Source organism: Aegilops tauschii, chromosome 1, assembly GCF_002575655.3.
Source record: "Aegilops tauschii subsp. strangulata cultivar AL8/78 chromosome 1, Aet v6.0, whole genome shotgun sequence".
Lineage (NCBI taxonomy): Eukaryota > Viridiplantae > Streptophyta > Magnoliopsida > Poales > Poaceae > Aegilops > Aegilops tauschii.
The window spans coordinates 439842376-439863026 of NC_053035.3; the positions used below are offsets into that span (position 1 = coordinate 439842376).

A 20651-nucleotide genomic window follows, 5' to 3' on the forward strand; every position below is an offset into this window, starting at 1 on the left:
ATTCCCGGGCTCTCTTGTCGCGCCGCTTCATTATCTGGTCCGTCACGCCGCGCCACACGACCACGGGCTGCCGCCGGGGACCAGTGGCGGGTCCCCGCGTCATCAAGATCGGCCGTCGACGGACGGACCGCGGCAGCGGACCCGTTTGCTTGCTGTTGTGTTGCTGACTTGCCGTGCCGTTACATTCCGTGTGACGGTTTTTCCACGTAAAGAATGACTTTGGTCGTCTTGACTCTTGTGAAGGCATGTGTTTTCACACTTGTCGTTTAACCTACGTACTCCACTCCAATGTTTCTCAATATATTCAATGTTCCCAACAATACATTTTTTTAGTTTGATCACACTTTTCCTTGAACTGAACTGATTGCTTTTCTCAGTAAAGAGAGAATGCATTCCTTTATTAGCGGCAGGAACGCCCTTTCGCCCTTTGCTCAGTTCCAATCGCGTTGCGACGACCGGCCCTTTAAAAAATTACCACGTACTAGGAGTACGTCCCACGCTCAAAGCAGCGCACCCATGCACATTTGCGGCAGCACGTGACAGCGACACTGCCGGGCCTCTCCCCACACCCTGAGAAAAGCCACGCACAGCGCAGGCGCAAATAGACAAGCAGCGCACCCCCACGAAAGCAACCTTTGCCGCATCTCATTTCCTCCTAGCTTTGCTTTCTTTGCCCCGACGCCCGCCCCGAGGCCAGTCTCTCTCTTGCTGTTCGGGAACAGTGGAACGGCAGCCACCACCCGACCGGACCCGGCCGAGACCATCCAAGCGCGGAACCCGACGCGGGGCAACCAAACAAAGACCGCCGGAAAAAGCCAGCGGGCGAGCCAAGCCCGGGCGCCTTTCGAGGCCCCCATCGCCATAAAGGCGCCGCGGCGCGGCACGGCACAGGCCTGGCGCTACAGTGAGCGAGAACAGCGACCGCCGCAGCCAGCCGGGGGAGACCACGGTGGGGGCGGGGGCCAGTTGGCCTACTCCCTGCCTTAGTAGTACTCCTAGATGGGACGGGCGGAGCGACATGGCTAGAACGCGACGCGTTCGCCTTCGCGGGGTGCGCATTCATTGTTTGCTTCTGCCGCTGCCGCTGCCGCCGCTAGCACCATAAACTCGCTCCTCTGCGCCGCCATCCACTGCGCTGCGACAGCATTAACGCGGCGGTGGTTGGTCTAGCTAGCTAGCTCTGGGGGGAGAGCGACGGACCGACCGATGGGGATCGACCTGAACAGCGTGGAGGAGGACGGGGAGGCGGCGGCGGCGGCGGCTGTCGGCGTGTGCGGGGAGCTGTGGCACGCGTGCGCTGGGCCCGGGGTGGCGCTGCCCAGGCGCGGGAGCGCCGTCGTGTACCTGCCGCAGGCGCACCTCGCGGCGGGCGGCGGGGAGGCCCCGGCCCCGGCGCCGGCCGGGGCGCCGCGCGTGCCGCCCCACGTGGCGTGCCGCGTCGTCGGCGTCGAGCTTTGCGTGAGTCCCCTTGCCATCCTCGCGCCCGGCCGTTCCGCTTCTTCTTCTTCTTCTGAAACGAGGTCTCCTGATCGATCGATGGCGTGATTTTCGTGGCGCGCTTGCAGGCGGATGCGGCGACGGACGAGGTGTACGCGCGCCTCGCGCTGCTGGCGGACGCCGAGGTCAGTGCTCCTGTCCTGCTTCAGTATCTTGCTGCCAGTCGCTCCCATTTCCATTTGGGGATCTGGGCTGTTCTACGTCAGTCGCTTCCTCCCCCGTTCCATATGCATTTGGTTCGTCGGAGCGCAGAGAGTTGGCATCAGCAATATGGCTTCGGACAGTCAAATGTTGGAGCCTGAAAGATGAACATTATATCTCATGCATCGTTGTTTTCGGCAGTGAAATGTTGGAGCCTGAAACATGAACATCACCTCCCAGGCTCCCATGCATCCTTGTTTCTTTACAGCTGTGTGCGTGTTTGGTGTTTTAAGCGTTCCAGCTCACTCTGGCATCAGTTGCTACTGTATTAAATCGTTGCTGAATTCCTCTTCCTCTTTTGTTTCTGGATGTGAGTCTTTTATTATGACCTTGGAGAAGGTACACTTGTTTTCCTCCAAAAGAAATCATAGTACATGAGAGCATGAATACACCGGTCCTGCCATAACCGTAAGCTTGATTACAGATGCCACATAGTTATTACAGTACGATTTTGCTTGCAATGGAGCAGTATCCTTGCGAACTTGCAAATAAGGTAAAATGCCATTCATTGCTCTGTGTAAGTGTTCCCCTTCTGTGCTTCAGATGTTCAGACAAAACGTCCGTGAGTCTGCATCCGAAGAGGGGGAGGACGAGATGGCCGGTGGTGACGGAGAGAAGAAGCCCCGTATGCCTCACATGTTCTGCAAGACCCTCACTGCCTCCGATACGAGCACGCATGGAGGTTTCTCTGTTCCTCGCCGGGCAGCCGAGGACTGTTTCGCACCTTTGGTGAGGCGCTTGGAAAAAATAATTCCAAACCTGCACATTGATATAGTCACTTTTGTTGCTGATCTCACCACTTCAATCTCTGCAATTCTTTGTAGGACTACAAGCAGGTCAGGCCTTCTCAAGAGCTCGTTGCCAAGGACTTGCATGGCACACAGTGGAGGTTTCGCCATATTTATAGAGGTGCGTAACATGTCATGTTTACTTGGAGATTTTGTTGTTGCTGTTGCGATATCCATATACCTTCATGCTTTGTGTGGAAAGTAAAAAAAAAAACTGATATGCTTGCTGCATGTGCTTGGTAAAGGCCGAATTTAGGGTATCAAATCTGGTTATGAAATCGGTTAGCTTGATCGCTGTGGTTGTATTTGGAATTCAAGTCATTAGATGAGTAAGGTGGGCAATTCAATTTTATAAAAGGGGTGTCATCAAGTTTCTGTTAGTACTTTGTAGTATGAAGATGGTAATTTGTCTCCCCTTTCTTGATTGCTGACTTAAATTATGAAAGTGAACTTATGTCCGACCTAAATTAAGTTTCTGTTAGTACGCTCTTGTTGTCATTTCTCATGATAGGTGAGAGGTGAGCTAGCTTTGGTTTTATTTTATCAGAGATCCTAGTGTGATTAGATTTCTAGTCGCGTTTGGTGAGTTTGTGCTTGTTTTGACCTACTTAATACCCCTGAAGTTCTTGGGCAATGGTTTAAGTGTTAAACGTCATCTTCAGTAACTTACTACCCATTTTACTAGCATTATTCAATATGTTTATTTCACCTTCTCTCACTTGGTTCGCAATTGTGATGCGCGGTAAATACTTTCTGGAATTCCAGGTCAACCTCGTAGGCATCTTCTAACAACAGGCTGGAGTTCGTTTGTCAACAAGAAAAAACTTGTCTCCGGGGATGCAGTCTTATTTCTTCGGTAAGCATCTGGCAATTTAATGAATTAATGCTTTGTATGTTTTCTACATTCTTTTCAGTGCCATAGACATTTTTTTTTTTTTTGCAGAGGCGATGATGGTGAGCTAAGATTGGGTGTACGGAGAGCAGTTCAGCTTAGAAATGAAGCCCTTTTTAGAGCTGTCAACAGTAATGAATCAAAGCTGCACACACTATCTGCTGTTGCCAGTTCCTTGGAAAATAGAAGTATTTTCCATGTTTGTTTCGACCCAAGGTTTGTCTGTCAATGCACATTAAGTTAGGAAATTCTTATTATTCACTTGGGCTATGCATATATTCTGTCTTTGCAATTTGATGGTCCTTTTGTCTTCATGGTGCCTCAGTCTTGTGCTTTACTACGCCTTTTAAGTATTATAAAACAGCTAGTGACCTAAATAATTCCAGTTTGTCATCCTTCCGCAGGAGTGGCGCATCAGAATTTATTGTGCCATATTGGAGGTTCTCTAAGAGCTTGAACCATCCGTTTTCCATTGGAATGAGGTTTAAAGATTCCAATGACAGTGATGATGCAAATGAGAGGTCTGTCCTTTTAGCTCACTGAAAATTGCATTTTTGTACATCAGTCGTTGAATTTTCATTTTTGTTCTGCAGGTCTACTGGATTGATTTCAGGTATTAGTGAAGTAGACCCCATAAGATGGCCTGGATCAAAATGGAGATGCCTACAGGTATACATGTAACTAAGATACTAGTTATGGTTCTCAACTCTGGCTTGTAGGCTCCTCATTTCTATGTTCATTGACTGTCATGTTCTAGAAGTAGTTGCCACTGTTTCTCCTGAAATAAAGACCGTGCGGAATTCCAACTCTTAGTGAAATGAGCTTCTCTCACTATTGATTTTTCAGTATTTCAGAGACCAGGTAGTTCTCTTTCTAAAATCGACTGAGTGCACTTTCTGAATTTGCAATAGTGTACTTGGAGCAGGTAGTTATATCATAGTGAACAAAATGATTGGGTATAGGGTGCATAACTTGGAAAGCGTTATGATAGGCTGGTAGAAGCTAAGCTGAATGAAATATTAGAGAAAATATTAACCATATCAGCTCTCAAAAGCCGGATCTTGTATTTACAATGAACTACAACACTTTCGTCATTTTTTTGGTCTAAGACTTTGAATTTTCCTCCATCAAAGTAAAATACTTTTCAAAACTCAACTTAGGTGATGGGTTGCCATTGCTAATGATCAGATCCATATCTGAGTTCTGATTGAAAGTCATAACATCATTGACCTGAAAACAGAAAATATCCATCACTTTTAGGAACTTCCTGTTTGTAAAGTATAACCACAGGTACATTTAACTTGTACTACATAGTAAGTTGTGGCCCTCAAATTTCTGCTGAAGTGAAGTGTTGCTTTGTTTTCATGTTTTACAGGTAAGATGGGATGATGGTAACCATTGCAACCACCAACGCAGGGTTTCTCCGTGGGAGATCGAGAGAATTGGTGGTTCAATTCAAGTTAATGATTGTCTGTCAGCATCCAGTTCGAAGCGAGCCAAATTGTACTTTCCTCAAGGCAATTTGGATGCTCCAGTTACTGGTAGGTCCTGCAGCATGGCTCAGACATCTGTTTTGATACATGTTAGCTCAATCGTGTCATTTTTTAATTAACCCTGCGATCGAACTTGCAGATGGAAATGATTTTCCGGACCCGGTGGAAACAGGAAGCTTCCACAGGGTCTTGCAAGGTCAAGAATTGTTGATGGGCTCTAGGGCTCAGGGCGCCGCGCGCTCCCGGTCACCAGACGTCGCAAAGTTTCGCCCTCCGGATCACCAGCGGTTCTCTGCAAATGCGGGGAGCTACATGCCGCAGCAGAGCCCGGCGGAGTTTCCCTACCATTCCTCAGGCTTCGGCGAATCCCTCGGGTTCCCAGAGGTCTTGCAAGGTCAAGAAATGTCTCGAGCACTTCGCTTCTACTCCCAAGGAAGTGCTTTTGACGCCCGCGCGCAGCACGGCCCGTTCGGCTACGCGCAACGGTCAGCTGCGCCGGGTGGACTGTCGCCTGCAGCTCAAGGGTATGCTCTCGGGCAGTTCACGCCGTCGTCGGCGGCGGCGAAAGTGTCCTCTCCCTCCTCCGTCCTGATGTTCAACCAGGCGACGGTCCCGCAGTTCGACTTGGAAGGCAGAACCAGCGGCTACAGAGGCGCGTATGGCGGCCAGTGTCCTCCCGGCATAGAGATGGTGAGGGAGACGGAGGAGGCCTGGCCGTGCGCACAGCGCCGGACGCCAAGCGTGACGGGGACGGGGTGCCGCCGGTTCGAAGAATGGATCATGGCTTCGACTCCGGCGAGTGCTGACGGTGGCAGGCCCAGGTCGGCGGCTGCCGGAGACGTCGTCGGGCGGAGCAGTTGCAGGCTGTTTGGGTTCTCCCTGACTGATCAGAAGGTGCTGGGAGGAGCAGGTGAGGGTGCTGCCAAGGAAGGGGACGCGGCTGATGAGGCGGTGGAGTGCGCCGACCCGCGGGTGCTCGACTTGTTTGGGCGCGGCCACCCTGCCCCTGCTGCGCTGCATGCCATCGTCGCTGCTCCCCTGGGAATGTGATGGTGCTGCTCAGCTGGGTGCGTTGTAGACTTGCAGTATCGGATAATTCGATTTCCGTTGGTTGAAGACAGACGCCATCTGTAATCCCTCACCTAGGCTACTCTTAAATTCTACTCTAGAATCTTCTAGTACTTGGCATTCACTTGCGTGGATCTTGATGCCTTTTCTTTTTCTTCCGGCAAACCTGATGCTGCATGCTGCTGCTTATGAATCGTCACCTTCTGAACATCTACGTGAGCGTGGAACCTGATGCTACTTGCTGTGTTCTTCATTTTTCATTGAAAAGGAGGATGACTCTAGCCTCTGTATCAGGGCGATGCATACATCTATTTTTATTATCCATTTAGATTTTACAAAGTAATACATCAATAGGTCTGAATCATTTTGGCAACATCTGAGGTTGATTAAGGGGTTAGTATTGTCCAGGCCGCCTGCCCAGACCTCACATGAAAGCTCAACATTTAAAACCGTAGTCCTCCCAAGCCGCAATTGCCGGGTTTGGGGCACACATCGGTCCAACGCACTCTCAGCAGGCACCTTATGCGCACGCTGCAGAGGCCGTTGTCATCGTCTTCCACTATCCAACTTCAGAGCAGGTATCGACGTATCGACCTTGTTAGGCTTGTCGTGGGCGCCACCACGACATCAGACAACGCCACCTCCATACGCGCGTCCATCCTCACCCATCTATCGCCGAGACCCTGCAATGCCACGCCTCCGAGACTCTACGTCATTGATGTGTCACATGAAACACCGCTCCACCGCTGAAACCGTCCACTGGTTCCTCGAGCCAATGCACACCTTCAAGAATGACACCCCAAGGGGGAAACGACACAAGAGCGTCGCCGTCATCCAATAGACTGATCTAGTATTTCCCCCAAAGGTAGCGGATAGAGGTATGGAGCTTCTCCACGACAATGCCTTCAAGCAGATGACACACGACAATGCCTTCAAGCAGATGACACAGAAGAGCGCCACCATCGCCGGCCTTGGCAACTAGCTGAGAGCAAGGTTTTCACCGAATCTGCTCGACGAACCTCCGTCCAGCATCGTGTCACGGGACCGCCACCGATCTCCGCTGCCGCGCGAGCAGGCCATACCGGCCAGATCAGATCTGATTGGAGGCCAAACCACACATGTAGCCGAGTCGTCCACCAGGCCCTCCACATCATCGTCGCCGATTCGAGCTCAGATGGCTCGTCGCCGCCGCCCGAAGTAGGGCCACCCATCGCGCCCCAGGACCCTAACGGCCGCACCTCCTCATGTCGAGGGGCCCCGCACCATCCCCATGCCGTGGGAGAGAGGGAGGGCTCCGCCACCGCCGCCGGCACCCGGGTTTAGCCCGGCGGCGACGGAGGGAGGGGAGGAAGGAGGTGATGCCCCCGACAGCTAGGGTTGCAGCACCACCCGAGTTGCCCGAGCGGGGGCGACGCGTGGGTCGGGATGGGATGGAGAGAGGATGGTGAGAGGGTTCCGGATCTGCTCTCTGCTGTGGAGGAGGTTACCAGAGGAGGGAGATCGAGTGGCGGCGAAGCCTCCTCCCACCGCGGGAGGCGGCACCCATGTGTTCTCTTCCATGTCTTCTTTTTTTTCCTCGCGCGTTCTTGAAATCGAACATAACAGCTAAACGACTTTTGGAAATGCAATACATTGCCACAATAATTGTGCATAGATACATTTTGCAGCGATGAAAAGTCCCTTCTTTTTCAGAAACATGTACTACCTCCATCCGGATTTACAATACGTGTTTATTTGACAATTTAAGCTCACCGTTTCGAATCTATTTGACAATTAGGTCCACAGACTTGTGTACTTGACCAACAAAATATGAGTTTTATGCCATGAAAATATGAAACTCGTTTAAATATGAATTCAATTATATGCTTTTCGTGAAATACAACACATACTTTTTTTGATCTAATAGAGGACATAAGAACACTCGCCCTATAAACCAGGGAGATTGAGTATTTTAGGGCTTCCGTCCATGATATTAACAGCTACGTGAAACATATAACCATACTTTTACCCCAAATTTGGGTCTAGTCAGCCAAACCCTTGTTCCATTTTCATGAGCATGCATGTCTGCAGACATACTCAAAAAACCACTTTTATGGGTAGACCTCGATGATTGACCTGAACCCTAGAACATGTATTACCTTGTAGCCACTAAACCCAGCTTCGAGGAAGATCTTTTCCCACTCTTGCTCATCTCGCTCAATGCCATCGACAATCATCATGTAGAGATCAAACATGGATTGCAGCTCCCGGTGCTTTACATGTGACGGTCCGGCTCCGATCACTATGTCGATGATTATTACCTTTCCTCCTTTCTCTCTCGGAGGAATAGATTTCTTGCAGTTCTTCAGTATCTTGACACAGTCCTCGTGTCCCCAGTCATGTAGTACCCACTGAAATGGAGTATCAAGAAGATACATAACGCAATGAGCACACATCCGACCTCTGCATAGCTAGGATGCACACAACCTACACCGACTCACACACGCGAAAAAACACCGACAACAAGCAAAGTCATACAAGACCAAAGCTATGTGAAGGCGAGTAAAAAACCCCCAAAGCAAACAGATCTGCGATCGACAAACTACAAACATGACCATATCCGCACCAACCATCTCTTGGCACCACATGGACAACGAGATTCTTCAACATCAACGCCTTCAAAAAGGGAGCGACACGCAGGCACCGCCGTCACCGGATCCAACCATAAGGCCAGAATCTAGGTTTTCACCCTGAAGAATCAGTCCGAGCCTATCCAAGCAATGCCTTCAACAAGGTAACGACGTAAGAAAAACGTCGCCGTTGCCAGGTATAACCACTCGGGTCTGACCTATGCTTTCTCCCCGGAGCTCAAGACTGGGTGCTCGAATAGCACCATCATCGAAGTCGCTCATGTGTTGTCGCCGCCACTTTTCCACAATCCCAGCAGCTACATGCGATGTGACCGCCGCCACTGCGCAACCGTCCCTCTGCGTCAAGCCATTGTGTATAATTTGAATCTCACCGCTGAAGTCATTCATCAGATCAGGAGTGATGACCCCTCTCAACCTTTCGATGATCATCGCCGTCATGAAGCCGTAGGAAATCGCTGCAGTACTTTGCAGTCACCACCATCCGGCTGATCGGATCTGAATCACCACCACCAAGGAGTGGACCGTAGCGCCGCTGTCCGGCGACCGTCTGTGCGGAAGGCCAGAACCTCACCGCGTCATCCACATCCAGCAGAGAGTCATGCGGGCACCAAGGTCCCGACGCCAAATCTGATCGAATCTGGCTAGAGACCGGGCCGCATACGGAGGTCCCGCACATCGCCCAACTCTCCACTGATGCATCTGAAGATGCACACAAGAAGCAGAGAAGGTGTCTCCTGTCGCGCCAGATCCGAGCCTGAGACCGGCATGCATGCGGAGCAGACGGCTGTCCGCCGGATCTGACATCCAGGTCGAGGGAAAGCCTCCAAAGCGCCGCCGGCTGATCAAGGCAGTAGCAAGGCGACTCGATGGAGCATCCACCAACGCTTGGACCTGGTCGGCCGCTCATGGGCGGAGGTGGAGTGGGGGTTGGAGGAGAGGCTCGATCTAGGGAGAGAGGGACCAGCAGGGGTGGCCTCGCGGCCGCCGTCCGCCACCTCCTCCAGCGGTGGCGAGGGGATTGGGTGGCTAGGTTGGGCTTGTTGGGTGGCGGTGGCGGCGCCTCCGGAGTCGCTCGGGAGCGACCCGGGAGGCTCTCTCCTAATGGACATAAATCGAGAGTTATAAAACTAACGTGTGTGCCTTCATTGACAATTTGTAAAATGCTTGTATGGTTTTGTCGTACAAATGCATTATATGCCGAAGGATGTACATGCTATACACATAAAAAACATGATAGGGGAGGTCGGCTTTGCCCTCGATGAAATGAACTCGACAAATTCTTTACCGAGTGCTCGTGTCTCTGCATCCTGCCTACACATGCTGGAAATTTAAGGACAGGACACCGCTATATTGCTATGTCCGGTAGTCGTAGCTTACACATGATCTATTAGGTCGATCTGTATAAACATACTCCCTCTATTCTTGTAGAGATTTCACTATAAACTACATACGAAATAAAATGAGTGAATCTAGACTCTAAAATGCATCTATATACATCTGTATGTGGTTTATAGCAAATCTCTACAAAGATTTATATTTAAGAACAGAGGGAGTACAATTTTCAGGGTCGTGTGTCTGTGTGTGACTGTGCATGTCCTCACCTTTTAACTTCAGATCTAGACACATCAAACCAAAAATGCTACACGTACGGACTGTTACAGGACAGCTACGGACCCTTCCTGCCCCCCTTGGCCCCTGATTTTAACCTGTCGCCTTGTTTACAGCATGTTGATGAAGGGCGTACGCACTGCGCATGCATGTACGAAGACGAAGAGAAAGAAGTTTGCTAGAGCTACGTACCAGTACTACGTACGTACCTTGAGAAAGACAGCGTCTGCCGGCGGAACGCTCTCGAACATGTCGCCGACGACGTAGTTCACGTCGGTGCCAGCCGGAGCCTTGGCGACGACGTGGTCGAGGTCCATCACGGTGCATTCCAGACTTGGGAACGCCCCGGAGATGGCCTGGGCCGCGGCGCCGAGGCCGCCCCCGACGTCCATCAGGGAGCCTATCCCCTGGAAGACCTCGCCGCACTCCCTGATGGCGATGTCCATGATGAAGCTGCTGTCGGAGACCATCGCGTCGTTGATGAGCGCGTCGAAGGTGGCGTCGCGGTCGGCCATCGTCCACAGGGCCTCGCCGTGCGCCTGCGTGAAGAGGCACGGGTCCGGCAGCGAGTGCTCGAACCACGCGCCGATCCCCAGGAATGAGGTGACGAAGTTGGGGCTGAGGAGCATGGTGATGATCGAGACCAGGTTCCGCGAGCCGACGAGGAGGCGGGACACCGGCGTGAGGGCGTACAAGGGCTCGGCGGCGACGCCGCCGTTGCAGGTGCCGTTGCTCACGGAGGCAGCCGGGACGACGACGTCCTGCTGCTGGACTACGCTGAAGACGCCCGAGACGGTGAGCGTGCGCATGAGGCGGCGCAGGCAGGGGATCTTGGACGGGTGCACCGTGACCCTGGCGGCTATCTGGGGGAGGGTGGCGGCGCCGCCGTGGTGGTGGATGGCGTCGGCGAGGCGGAGGTCGAGGGCGGACTTGAGCGCCATGGACTTGATGTAGGAGAACGTGGTCGCCCAGAGCTCGTGCTCGGCGTTGAGCAGGGCGTGGTCGTCGGTGCTCTTGACGGTGAGCGCCATGGTGCAGTGTGCTTGTGCTTCCCTAGGTTTGGCTTGGTGGATGAATCTACATGGAGAACCAAATCGTTGCTTCCTTATATAGAGATCGACGTGCCGTTCGTGGTGCACAAAGATACAAAATGAGCGGTACGACATTTGTACAAACTGACGCAGCATCTGAGGTAGGAAGATGCGTGCCCATGAGAGTGGGTACATGACTACATTTCCCATTTTAATAATTCTTTGTTGCAAAATGTGATACTTATTTTTTAGCTGGGCAAAATGTGATGCTTGCGAAATGCAAGAGAAGCTACCTCGAAGTTCGAACTAACAAACATTCTTCCAAGAGTAAGATTTGGTAGCGGTGTCAACCTATTTTGCAAATATTAACAGGAAATCGTTGCACACTTCAAGAAGATGCAGTTCATTTCATCCCAACTTTTGGGGACGAGTCGATGCATTTTTATTCCGATAAAGGTGGTTTTTATTTATTCCAAATGAAGTATCAAAAGATACAAACACAATTAGCACATACCTGATCACTTCATGATTAGGATGCACACATCTAACATCAACACAAACATAAGAAATCACATCGGCAAAAAGCAAAGTCATACAAAACCGAATCTATGCCTATGCGGAGTAGAAAGAAAAAACTCTGAAGCGATCGATGAACTACAACAACGATCATCGACACCAACCATATCTTAACATCACGAGAACAACAACAAAGGTTCTCCAGCAGCAACACCTCCGGGACGAGAACAACGCTCAAGCACAGTCGTCGCGGGATCCAACCACCAAAGGTTAGATCCTAGGCCTCACATTAGAGATGAAGTCAAAGCAAATCCAAGCAATGTCTTCAAGAAGGCAACGGCACAAAAATGCCACTATAGCCAGATATAAGCAACTAGGGTCAGACTTAAGGCTTTCACTCCAAAGCTTGAGACCGGTTACTCGAGAAGCACCATCAAACCAAAGTCATCATATGATGTTGCCACCACTTTCCGCAATCCCAGCAGCTACATGCGTAGCACAATCTTGACTTTAGATGCCACGGTGAAGAACATGCCCGCATAACCAGGTATTCGAGCCGCAGTAAAAGCAGGTCACCACCAAAGGGTCCGAACAACGAAGGTGGTCATTGCACATGCGACAAAGATTGATGAGGGAGGAATGTCACCTACACGACCAAAATCGCATTTCGGAATGCTCCGATAGTCTCGCGCCATCCTCAGGCTCCACCGTCCTGCCCCGTGGTGGCATAATCAGTCAACAAAACGTACTCATCGCTGCTGCCAGATCTAAAGGTCCAATACCCTCCAGTCCGTTGGGACTCCACATGCCCGAGCGGAGAACCTCCTCGTTGAGACGTTGAAGCCGTCCGATGTTGCGCGCGTACCTGCAAATGGGATCGCGGGCACCGACGCCACGTCTTGAGAGAGCCCCGCCCCAGTCGAGTACCATCGCCACCATTGCACATGCATACCCGCTGCCTCAACTCATCGCCCATAGATCGCATTTTGTCGCCGAAGACTACCGGAGTAGAGACCACCCCATCGCCGCCATCATCGACGAGTTTCAGGGTTCTACTGGTCTCTAGCGGTAGCGAGGGGAAGGGAGGAGGCGATGACTGTGGGAGGATGGAGACGGGGGTTGTCTCTTCGGTGTTTACTCCAGCATTTTTGCTATTTATCTATTGCCTAAAAATTTTTGATCTGTCGACCATGGCGAAGCTCCGCAGCGAGGCGTGGGGACACCTACGAGGCCGAGCCAGGATCGTCACGGAGCGGGGAATGACGCGGCAACATCGATGGAGCGGAGTCAGAGGTTGACAGATTCAGATGCGTGGGAGCTGCGGGGAGATCACCCGCGATGAAACCTGCCGGGGTTGGCTGGGACAGCCAAAACAAGATGGATGAACAATGTGGATCGTTTTGAGGTGAGAAATGGTATCAATACAAGTCAACTTACTATTTCCAGGCAATATCACCCACCTCTCATGCTCCTCTAGCTTCCTCAAGATGGCTACAGAGTTGTACTAAGATGCGTTAATTAAAATGGATATGAAGGAGTAGTTTTTTTTTTTCTCAACACTTTTTTGCGGGAAAGATAGCTAGGTTAGTGTTCTCTAGCTACTCGAGATAAACACGCGCCTTTCTTAATATGGATTTGGTACACTGTCCGACAAGTTAAAAGTAATTAGATACACCCATATGCATGCCGCCCTTTCTACTAGTAGAAGTTCGCTAGCTACTCCGAATTAAAGCAAATAAACTAAAAACCTCACTATACTCGTGCTGAGTTAAATATATGTTCTAGCTCATCTGTCACTTGATTTTCTCCCTGCTGCTCGATCCACATCTGTACATTCATTGGTTGCCAACTTGTTGTATACAGATGAATAGCTAACTGGTCGACCGGTCGGACTGTCTACTGGCTGCTTACGTAGAGACCTTTCGCACCACTGATTCGTCACAGTACGAGTAGCCACAGAGCGATTGCGCAAGTAGCAGCCGTGGCCCGTGGGGAATCAATCAATCAATGCCCGATCAAAGGAGATGCACTGGATCTTATCTGGTCACTGCACAGAGAGCTTCAAGTTGCGCGACTGATCGTCGTCAATTTATGTTGGATACCCACACATTTGCCCCGCTTTTTTTTTCAAAAGGGGACTCCCCGGCCTCTGCATAAAAAAGATGCATACGACCAACTTATATATATATATATAAGTAAATAGGTTCAACAAAGGTCTTACATTCTGAACAAAAGGAAAAAAAGCTCACAAAAAGCAAAACAAAGTAAGCAGACATGATGCCACAACCGGCTGGCAAAAGAAAGATAGGAAAACTAATTGCCTATCCTATTACATGACCGCCATCCAAACCGGTTGAAAATAGCCCGAGCTACCATCTCCCACCGGATAGATCCAGTAACCAAACGCTCCATGGCCTCCGTCGGAGTGAGTAGCGACCACATACGGATCAACGCAGTGGCTCGGAAGATAACCTGCAAAAAAGAATATTTGTTGTTCTGTTAAAAATCAAATCATTTCTGCAGTTCCAAACTGCCCACAATAAAGCACATACTACTACGCGAATGTGTCTCGCTGTTTCGGGATCTATCCCGTTAAGCCACGTCCCAAATAACGTGCTAACAGAATTCGGAGGAGTAATGTTAAACGCTATGTGAACCTACTGCCATAATTTTTTTGCTAACGGGCAGTCAAGAAAGAGGTGTTTGATGGATTCATCCATATTACAAAAACTACATCTTGTAGGTCCTGTCCAGTTGCGTTTTACCAGGTTGTCCTCAGTTAAAATGACTTGTTTATGCACAAACCACATAAACACTTTAATTTCCAGAGGAACGTTGACTTTCCAAACATGTTTGGAACTATGAATAGAGTTAGATTGATAACATCCATATACATGGATTTAACCAAAAACTCACCATTCCTAGTAAGCTTCCAGCGCAACTGATCGGGCTGTTGAGAAAGCTGAACCTCCATCAGTCTACTCACAAGATGGATCCAGATTTCCCAACGGTTTCCGGCAAGCGTCCTCCTGAAGTGAATATGGAGAGGGATGGACGAAGCACTGATGCAACGAAATCGTCCCGTCGTTGAACAATGCGATACATGGACGGATATTGAAGCGCTAGGGGTGTTTCCCCTAGCCACGTATCCTCCCAGAATCTCGTGGTGGTACCATTTCCGACTATAAACTTTGTCCTATTGAAAAAAACCGATTTAACTTTCATCAGTCCTTTCCAGAAAGGCGAATCCGTCGGCCTCACTGTTACCTGGGACAAAGTTTTGGAGTGAAGGTACTTACTACGGAGAATCTACCACTAGTAGAAAAAGGGGCTTTTGTTCGGGCCTGGCCAGCCCATTAGTCCCGGTTCTGCCACGAACCGGGACCAATGGAGGCATTTGTCCCGGTTCGTGAGCCCAGGGGGCCGGCCGGGGCCTCGTGGGCATTGGTCCCGGTTCGTCTGGGCCCATTTGTCCCGGCACTTGGCACGAACCGAGACCAATGGGCCTCGCTCCTGGCCCACAACCATTGGTCCCGGTTCGTGTCATGAACCGGGACAGAAGGAAGGCCTTTAGTCCTAGTTCCAGCCACGAACCGGGACAAATGAGTTGCCTATATATACCCCATCGCCGGCGAGCAGAGCACTCCACAGTGCTCTGTTTTTTGCTGGCCGGCGAGGAAGGGCATTTGGGTGCTCTAGCTCACCTCTTATACATGTGAGGTGTTCGATGAAATGCCCGAGCCACACTAGTTAAGCTTTCTCCTCTCGAAGCTCGACCTCCGAGCTCCATTTTTTCCGAGATTTGTCTAGATTTAGCGGTCCGTCACGCCCCGTCCTCGTCTTCACCGCCGTCGATCGTCCGCGCCGATCTCGTCGCCGGCACCACCGTGGTGAGCCTCTTGTTCTTATCTTCTTTCTGAAAGAAAAAAAATCTTACTTTAGATAGATACTTGTCTAATTTTCTTACTTTTGACACACATAATTATATATAATGCACGCAGATGAACCGACAATGGATGTACGATGACAGACACACCTCTGAGTACATTAAGGGCGTGCATAATTTTCTCGAAGTGGCTGAGGCAAACAAGCAGAATGGTTTTATGTGTTGTCCATGCCCTAATTCTGGGAATACGAGGTCTTACTCTGACAAGAAAATCCTTCACACCCACCTACTTTATAAGGGTTTCATGCCACACTATAATGTTTGGACGAAGCACGGAGAAATAGGGGTTATGATGGAAGACAGCGAAGAAGAAGAGGACGATGCCAACTATGTGCCCCCTGAATACGGTGATGCTGCAACGGGGGAAGCTGAAGATCAAGAGGAAGCTGAAGATCCAGAGGAACCAGACGATGTGCCCGATGATGATCTCCGCTGGGTCATTTTTGATGCAAGGGAAAAGTGCGAAAGTGAAAAGGAGAAGCTGAAGTTCGATCGCATGTTAGAGGATCACAAAAAAGGGTTGTACCCCAATTGCGAAGATGGCAACACAAAGCTCGGTACCGTACTGGAATTGCTGCAGTGGAAGGCAGAGAATGCTGTGCTTGACAAAGGATTTGAGAAGCTACTAAAAATATTGAAGAAGAAGCTTCCAAAGGATAACGAATTGCCCGACAGTACGTACGCAACAAAGAAGGTCGTATGCCCTCTAGGATTGGAGGTGGAGAAGATACATGCATGCCCTAATGGCTGCATCCTCTACCGCGGTGCGTACAAGGATTTGAACGCATGCCCGGTATGCGGTGCATTGCGGTATAAGATCAGACGAGATGACCCTGGTGATGTTGAGGGCGAGCCCCGCAGGAAGAGGGTTCCTGCGAAGGTGATGTGGTATGCTCCTATAATACCACAGTTGAAACGACTGTTCAGAAACAAAGAGCATGCCAAGTTGATGCGATGGCACAGTGAGGACCGTAAGAAGGACGGGAAGTTGAGAGTACCCGCTGACGGATCACAGTGGAGAAAAATCAAGAGAAAGTTCTGGGCTGAGTTTGCAAGTGACCCAAGGAACATATGGTTTGCTTTAAGTGCGGATGGAATTAATCCTTTCGGGGAGCAGAGCAGTAATCACAGCACCTGGCCAGTGACTCTATGTATGTGTAACCTTCCTCCTTGGATGTGCATGAAGCGGAAGTTCATTATGATGCCAATTCTCATCCAAGGCCCTAAGCAACCCGGCAACGACATTGATGTGTACCTAAGGCCATTAGTTGAAGAACTCTTACAGCTATGGAATGAAACAGGTGTACGTGCGTGTGATGAGCACATGGGGGGAGAATTTGACCTAAAGGCGTTGCTGTTCGTGACCATCAATGATTGGCCCGCTCTCAGTAACCTTTCAGGACAGACAAACAAGGGATACCACGCATGCACGCACTGTTTAGCTGACACCGAAAGTATATACCTGGACAGATGCAGGAAGAATGTGTACCTAGGCCATCGTCGATTTCTCCCGACGAACCATCAATGTCGAAAGAAAGGCAAGCATTTCAAAGGCGAGAAAGATCACCGGAAGAAGCTCGCCATGCATACCGGTGATCACGTACTTGATATGGTCTCTAATTTACACGTAATATTTCGAAAGGGTCCCGACGGACTAGCTGTTCCGAATGACGCTGAGGGACGCGCACCCATGTGGAAGAAGAAATCTATATTTTGGGACCTACCCTACTGGAAAGAGCTAGAGGTACGCTCTTCAATCGACGTGATGCACGTGACGAAGAACCTTTGCGTGAACCTGTTAGGCTTCTTGGGCGTGTATGGGAAGACAAAAGATACACCTGAGGCAAGGGAGGACCTGCAACGTTTGCACGAAAAAGACGGCATGCCTCCGAAGCAGTACGAAGGTCCTGCCAGCTACGCTGTTACCAAAGAAGAGAAGGAAATCTTTTTTGAATGCCTGCTCAGTATGAAGGTCCCGACTGGCTTCTCGTCGAATATAAAGGGAATAATAAATATTCCAGAGAAAAAGTTCCAGAACCTAAAGTCTCATGACTGCCAGGTGATTATGACGCAACTGCTTCCGGTTGCATTGAGGGGGCTTCTACCAGAAAACGTCCGATTAGCCATTGTGAAGCTATGTGCATTCCTCAATGCAATCTCTCAGAAGGTGATCGATCCAGAAATCATACCAAGGCTAAGGAGTGATGTGGCGCAATGTCTTGTCAGTTTCGAGCTGGTGTTCCCACCATCCTTGTTCAATATCATGACGCACGTCCTAGTTCATCTAGTCGACGAGATTGTCATTCTGGGGCCCGTATTTCTACACAATATGTTCCCCTTTGAGAGGTTCATGGGAGTCCTAAAGAAATATGTCCGTAACCGTGCTAGGCCAGAAGGAAGCATCTCCATGGGCCATCAAACAGAGGACGTCATTGGGTTTTGTGTTGACTTCATTCCTGGCCTTAAGAAGATAGGTCTCCCTAAATCGCGGTATGATGGGATACTGACTGGAAAAGGCACGCTAGGAGCGGACTCAATAATATGTAGGGACGGGCATTCTTGGTCTCACGCACACTACACAGTTCTACAGAACTCTACCTTGGTGACCCCGTATGTCGATGAACACAAGAACAGTCTGCGCTCCAAACACCCGGAGCAGTGTGACGACTGGATTACATGTGAACACATCAGGACTTTTAGCAGTTGGTTGGAAACACGTCTCAGAGGTGACACCACTGTTTGTGATGAGCTGTACTCGTTGTCCAGGGGACCATCTTCGACTGTATTGACTTACAAAGGATACGAGATAAATGGGAATACATTTTACACGATCGCCCAAGATCAAAAGAGCACCAACCAAAATAGCGGTGTCCGCTTTGATGCAGCAACCGAGAGGGGAAAGGACACATATTATGGTTACATAATGAACATATGGGAACTTGACTACGGACATGATTTTAAGGTCCCTTTGTTTAAGTGCAAATGAGTCAATCTGTCAGGAGGCGGGGTACAGGTAGACCCACAGTACAGAATGACAACAGTGGATCTGAACAATCTTGGGTACACTGACGAACCGTTCGTCCTAGCCAATAATGTGGCACAGGTTATCTATGTGAAGGACATGTCTACCAAACCGAGAAAAAGAAAAGATAAGGAAGCGAATACATCATATGATGAGTCAAAGCGCCACATAGTTCTTTCAGGAAAAAGGGACATAGTGGGAGTGGAGGGCAAGACAGACATGTCTGAAGATTATGAAAAGTTTCATGAAATTCCTCCCTTCAAAGTCAAGGCTGACCCAAGCATCCTGATAAACGATGAAGATTATCCATGGTTACGACGCAATAAGCAAAGCACACAAGCGAAAAAAGTGAAGACTTTCTCTCCACAACTATTATGATGATACCATGCCAACTCTCAACCTTTTCGTAGTTCATTTGAAATGCCTGTTGTAACAGACGAGTTTCCGTATGAAATCCTAATACTTCGAAACAGATTGTCCGTTTTGTACACGAAGTGCATCCATGTCCGTATGAAATCCTGATACCGGGCATGCTATGTGGGTGAAATGATGATACCATGCCAACTTTCAACCTTTTCAGAGTTCATTTGTAGTGCTTTTCAATTTCATGGTCTTATAGCTCAAAATCATCAGTAAATGCATGGAAAATAACAAATGAAGTCAGAAAGGGTTGAAAATTGATGATGTGGCTTTGAATGGTGCATTTTGAACACAGAAAAACTATGGAGTTCAAATAAGTTCAAAAAAATGAAATCACTTTGTAACAGATGAGCTTTCGTCCGAAACCCTGATACTTCGAAAGAGATTGTCCGTTTTGTACATGAAGTGCATCTAGTTTTTGCCGTAACCCTCTCAACTTTCTTGCACATGCTATGTGGGTGAAATGATGATACCATGCCAATTTTCAACCTTTTCGGAGTTCATTTGAAATGCTTTTCAATTTCCGGGTCTTATAGCTCAAAAAAGCAGTAAATGCATGAAAAATAATAAAATGCATAAAACTATAATATTTGTTATGATCAACTAAAAAACTAAAATCAATTAAAATATTCCGTTATGATGAACTAAAATAAAACTATAATATTCTTCAATAGCAAAAAGAATCAACTAAAAAGCGTTTATAAAACTATAATAGCAAAAGGAATCAACTAAAAAGCTTATATAAACCTCTAGTATTTTTGAAACTAAAATTATATAAAATTTATGCAACTTATATTAACAAAGTATTTTTTGTTCAAAACATTAATAGCATTTATTTTTATAGTAAATTTATTCATAAAACTAGTGATTCACATACATTTAAAAAAATTCAAATTTTAAAACTAATGGCACTAACAGAAAGTTTATAAATTTTGTGACCTAAAAGCAAAAAGAAATCACTAAAAAACTATAAGTATTTAGTTTTAAGTAGAAATAAAACAATAAAAAGAAAAAAAAGGAAAAAATGCCACCTACTGGACATCCACGGCCTAAATACGACTAGAAACCCTACAATGGGCCAGGATTCAGGCCCGCAGAAGGCCCAATAGGCCCAACAGGCATGGCAAAGTAGAGATTAGGCCCGTAAGTCTGCAATAGAGAGGAGTTCGAGTGGGTGGCGGCAGCGAAGCTTATAAACCACTCCGAGCCCCTCCCAACTAGCGAGGTGGGACTAAACTTCCCACCGCACCGTGCCAGCACAAGGCCTATGGTCCCGGTTCGTGCCACCAACCGGGACCATAGGTGGGCATTCGTACCGGTTCGTGGCACCAACCGGTTGGTGGCACCAACCGGGACCATAGGCCTCAGTTCCCCGCCCTTTGGGCTGCCGAAAAGAGACCTTTGGTCCCGGTTCGTGGCACCAAGCGGGACCATAGGTGGGCATTGGTACCGGTTGGTGGCACGAACCGGTACCATTGGTTTTGCTATATAAGGTAGCACTTGTGAAAATTTCGCCAACTGCTCCCATTTCCCCCGACG

General features: G+C 49.0%; 2 protein-coding genes across 3 annotated transcripts; one reads left to right on the top strand and one right to left on the bottom strand.

Moving 5' to 3' along the window:
- Positions 1 to 895: 895 nt before the first annotated feature.
- On the top strand, positions 896 to 6244 carry LOC109773819 (auxin response factor 14). Its single transcript, XM_020332537.4, has 10 exons — positions 896 to 1458; positions 1566 to 1622; positions 2242 to 2427; positions 2523 to 2607; positions 3252 to 3342; positions 3430 to 3594; positions 3783 to 3899; positions 3972 to 4047; positions 4754 to 4919; positions 5011 to 6244. Exons 1-10 carry the CDS (start codon positions 1207 to 1209, stop codon positions 5919 to 5921), a joined length of 2106 nt encoding a protein of 701 aa, XP_020188126.1. The 5' UTR covers positions 896 to 1206; the 3' UTR covers positions 5922 to 6244.
- LOC109773827 (O-methyltransferase ZRP4) lies at positions 4056 to 11277 on the bottom strand. 2 transcript variants are annotated; one of them, XM_040389520.3, is made up of 2 exons: positions 10387 to 11277; positions 4056 to 4608 (listed from the first exon to the last, which is right to left on the bottom strand). In XM_040389520.3, the coding sequence occupies exons 1-2, from the start codon at positions 11206 to 11208 to the stop codon at positions 4483 to 4485; spliced, it is 948 nt and encodes a 315-aa protein (XP_040245454.1). In that variant the 5' UTR covers positions 11209 to 11277; the 3' UTR covers positions 4056 to 4482. The 2 variants fall into 2 exon arrangements, with proteins under 2 accessions (XP_040245454.1, XP_020188134.1); XM_020332545.3 differs by lacking the exon at positions 4056 to 4608 and adding an exon at positions 7869 to 8329 and having other exon boundaries at positions 10387 to 11267.
- Positions 11278 to 20651: the final 9374 nt, after the last annotated feature.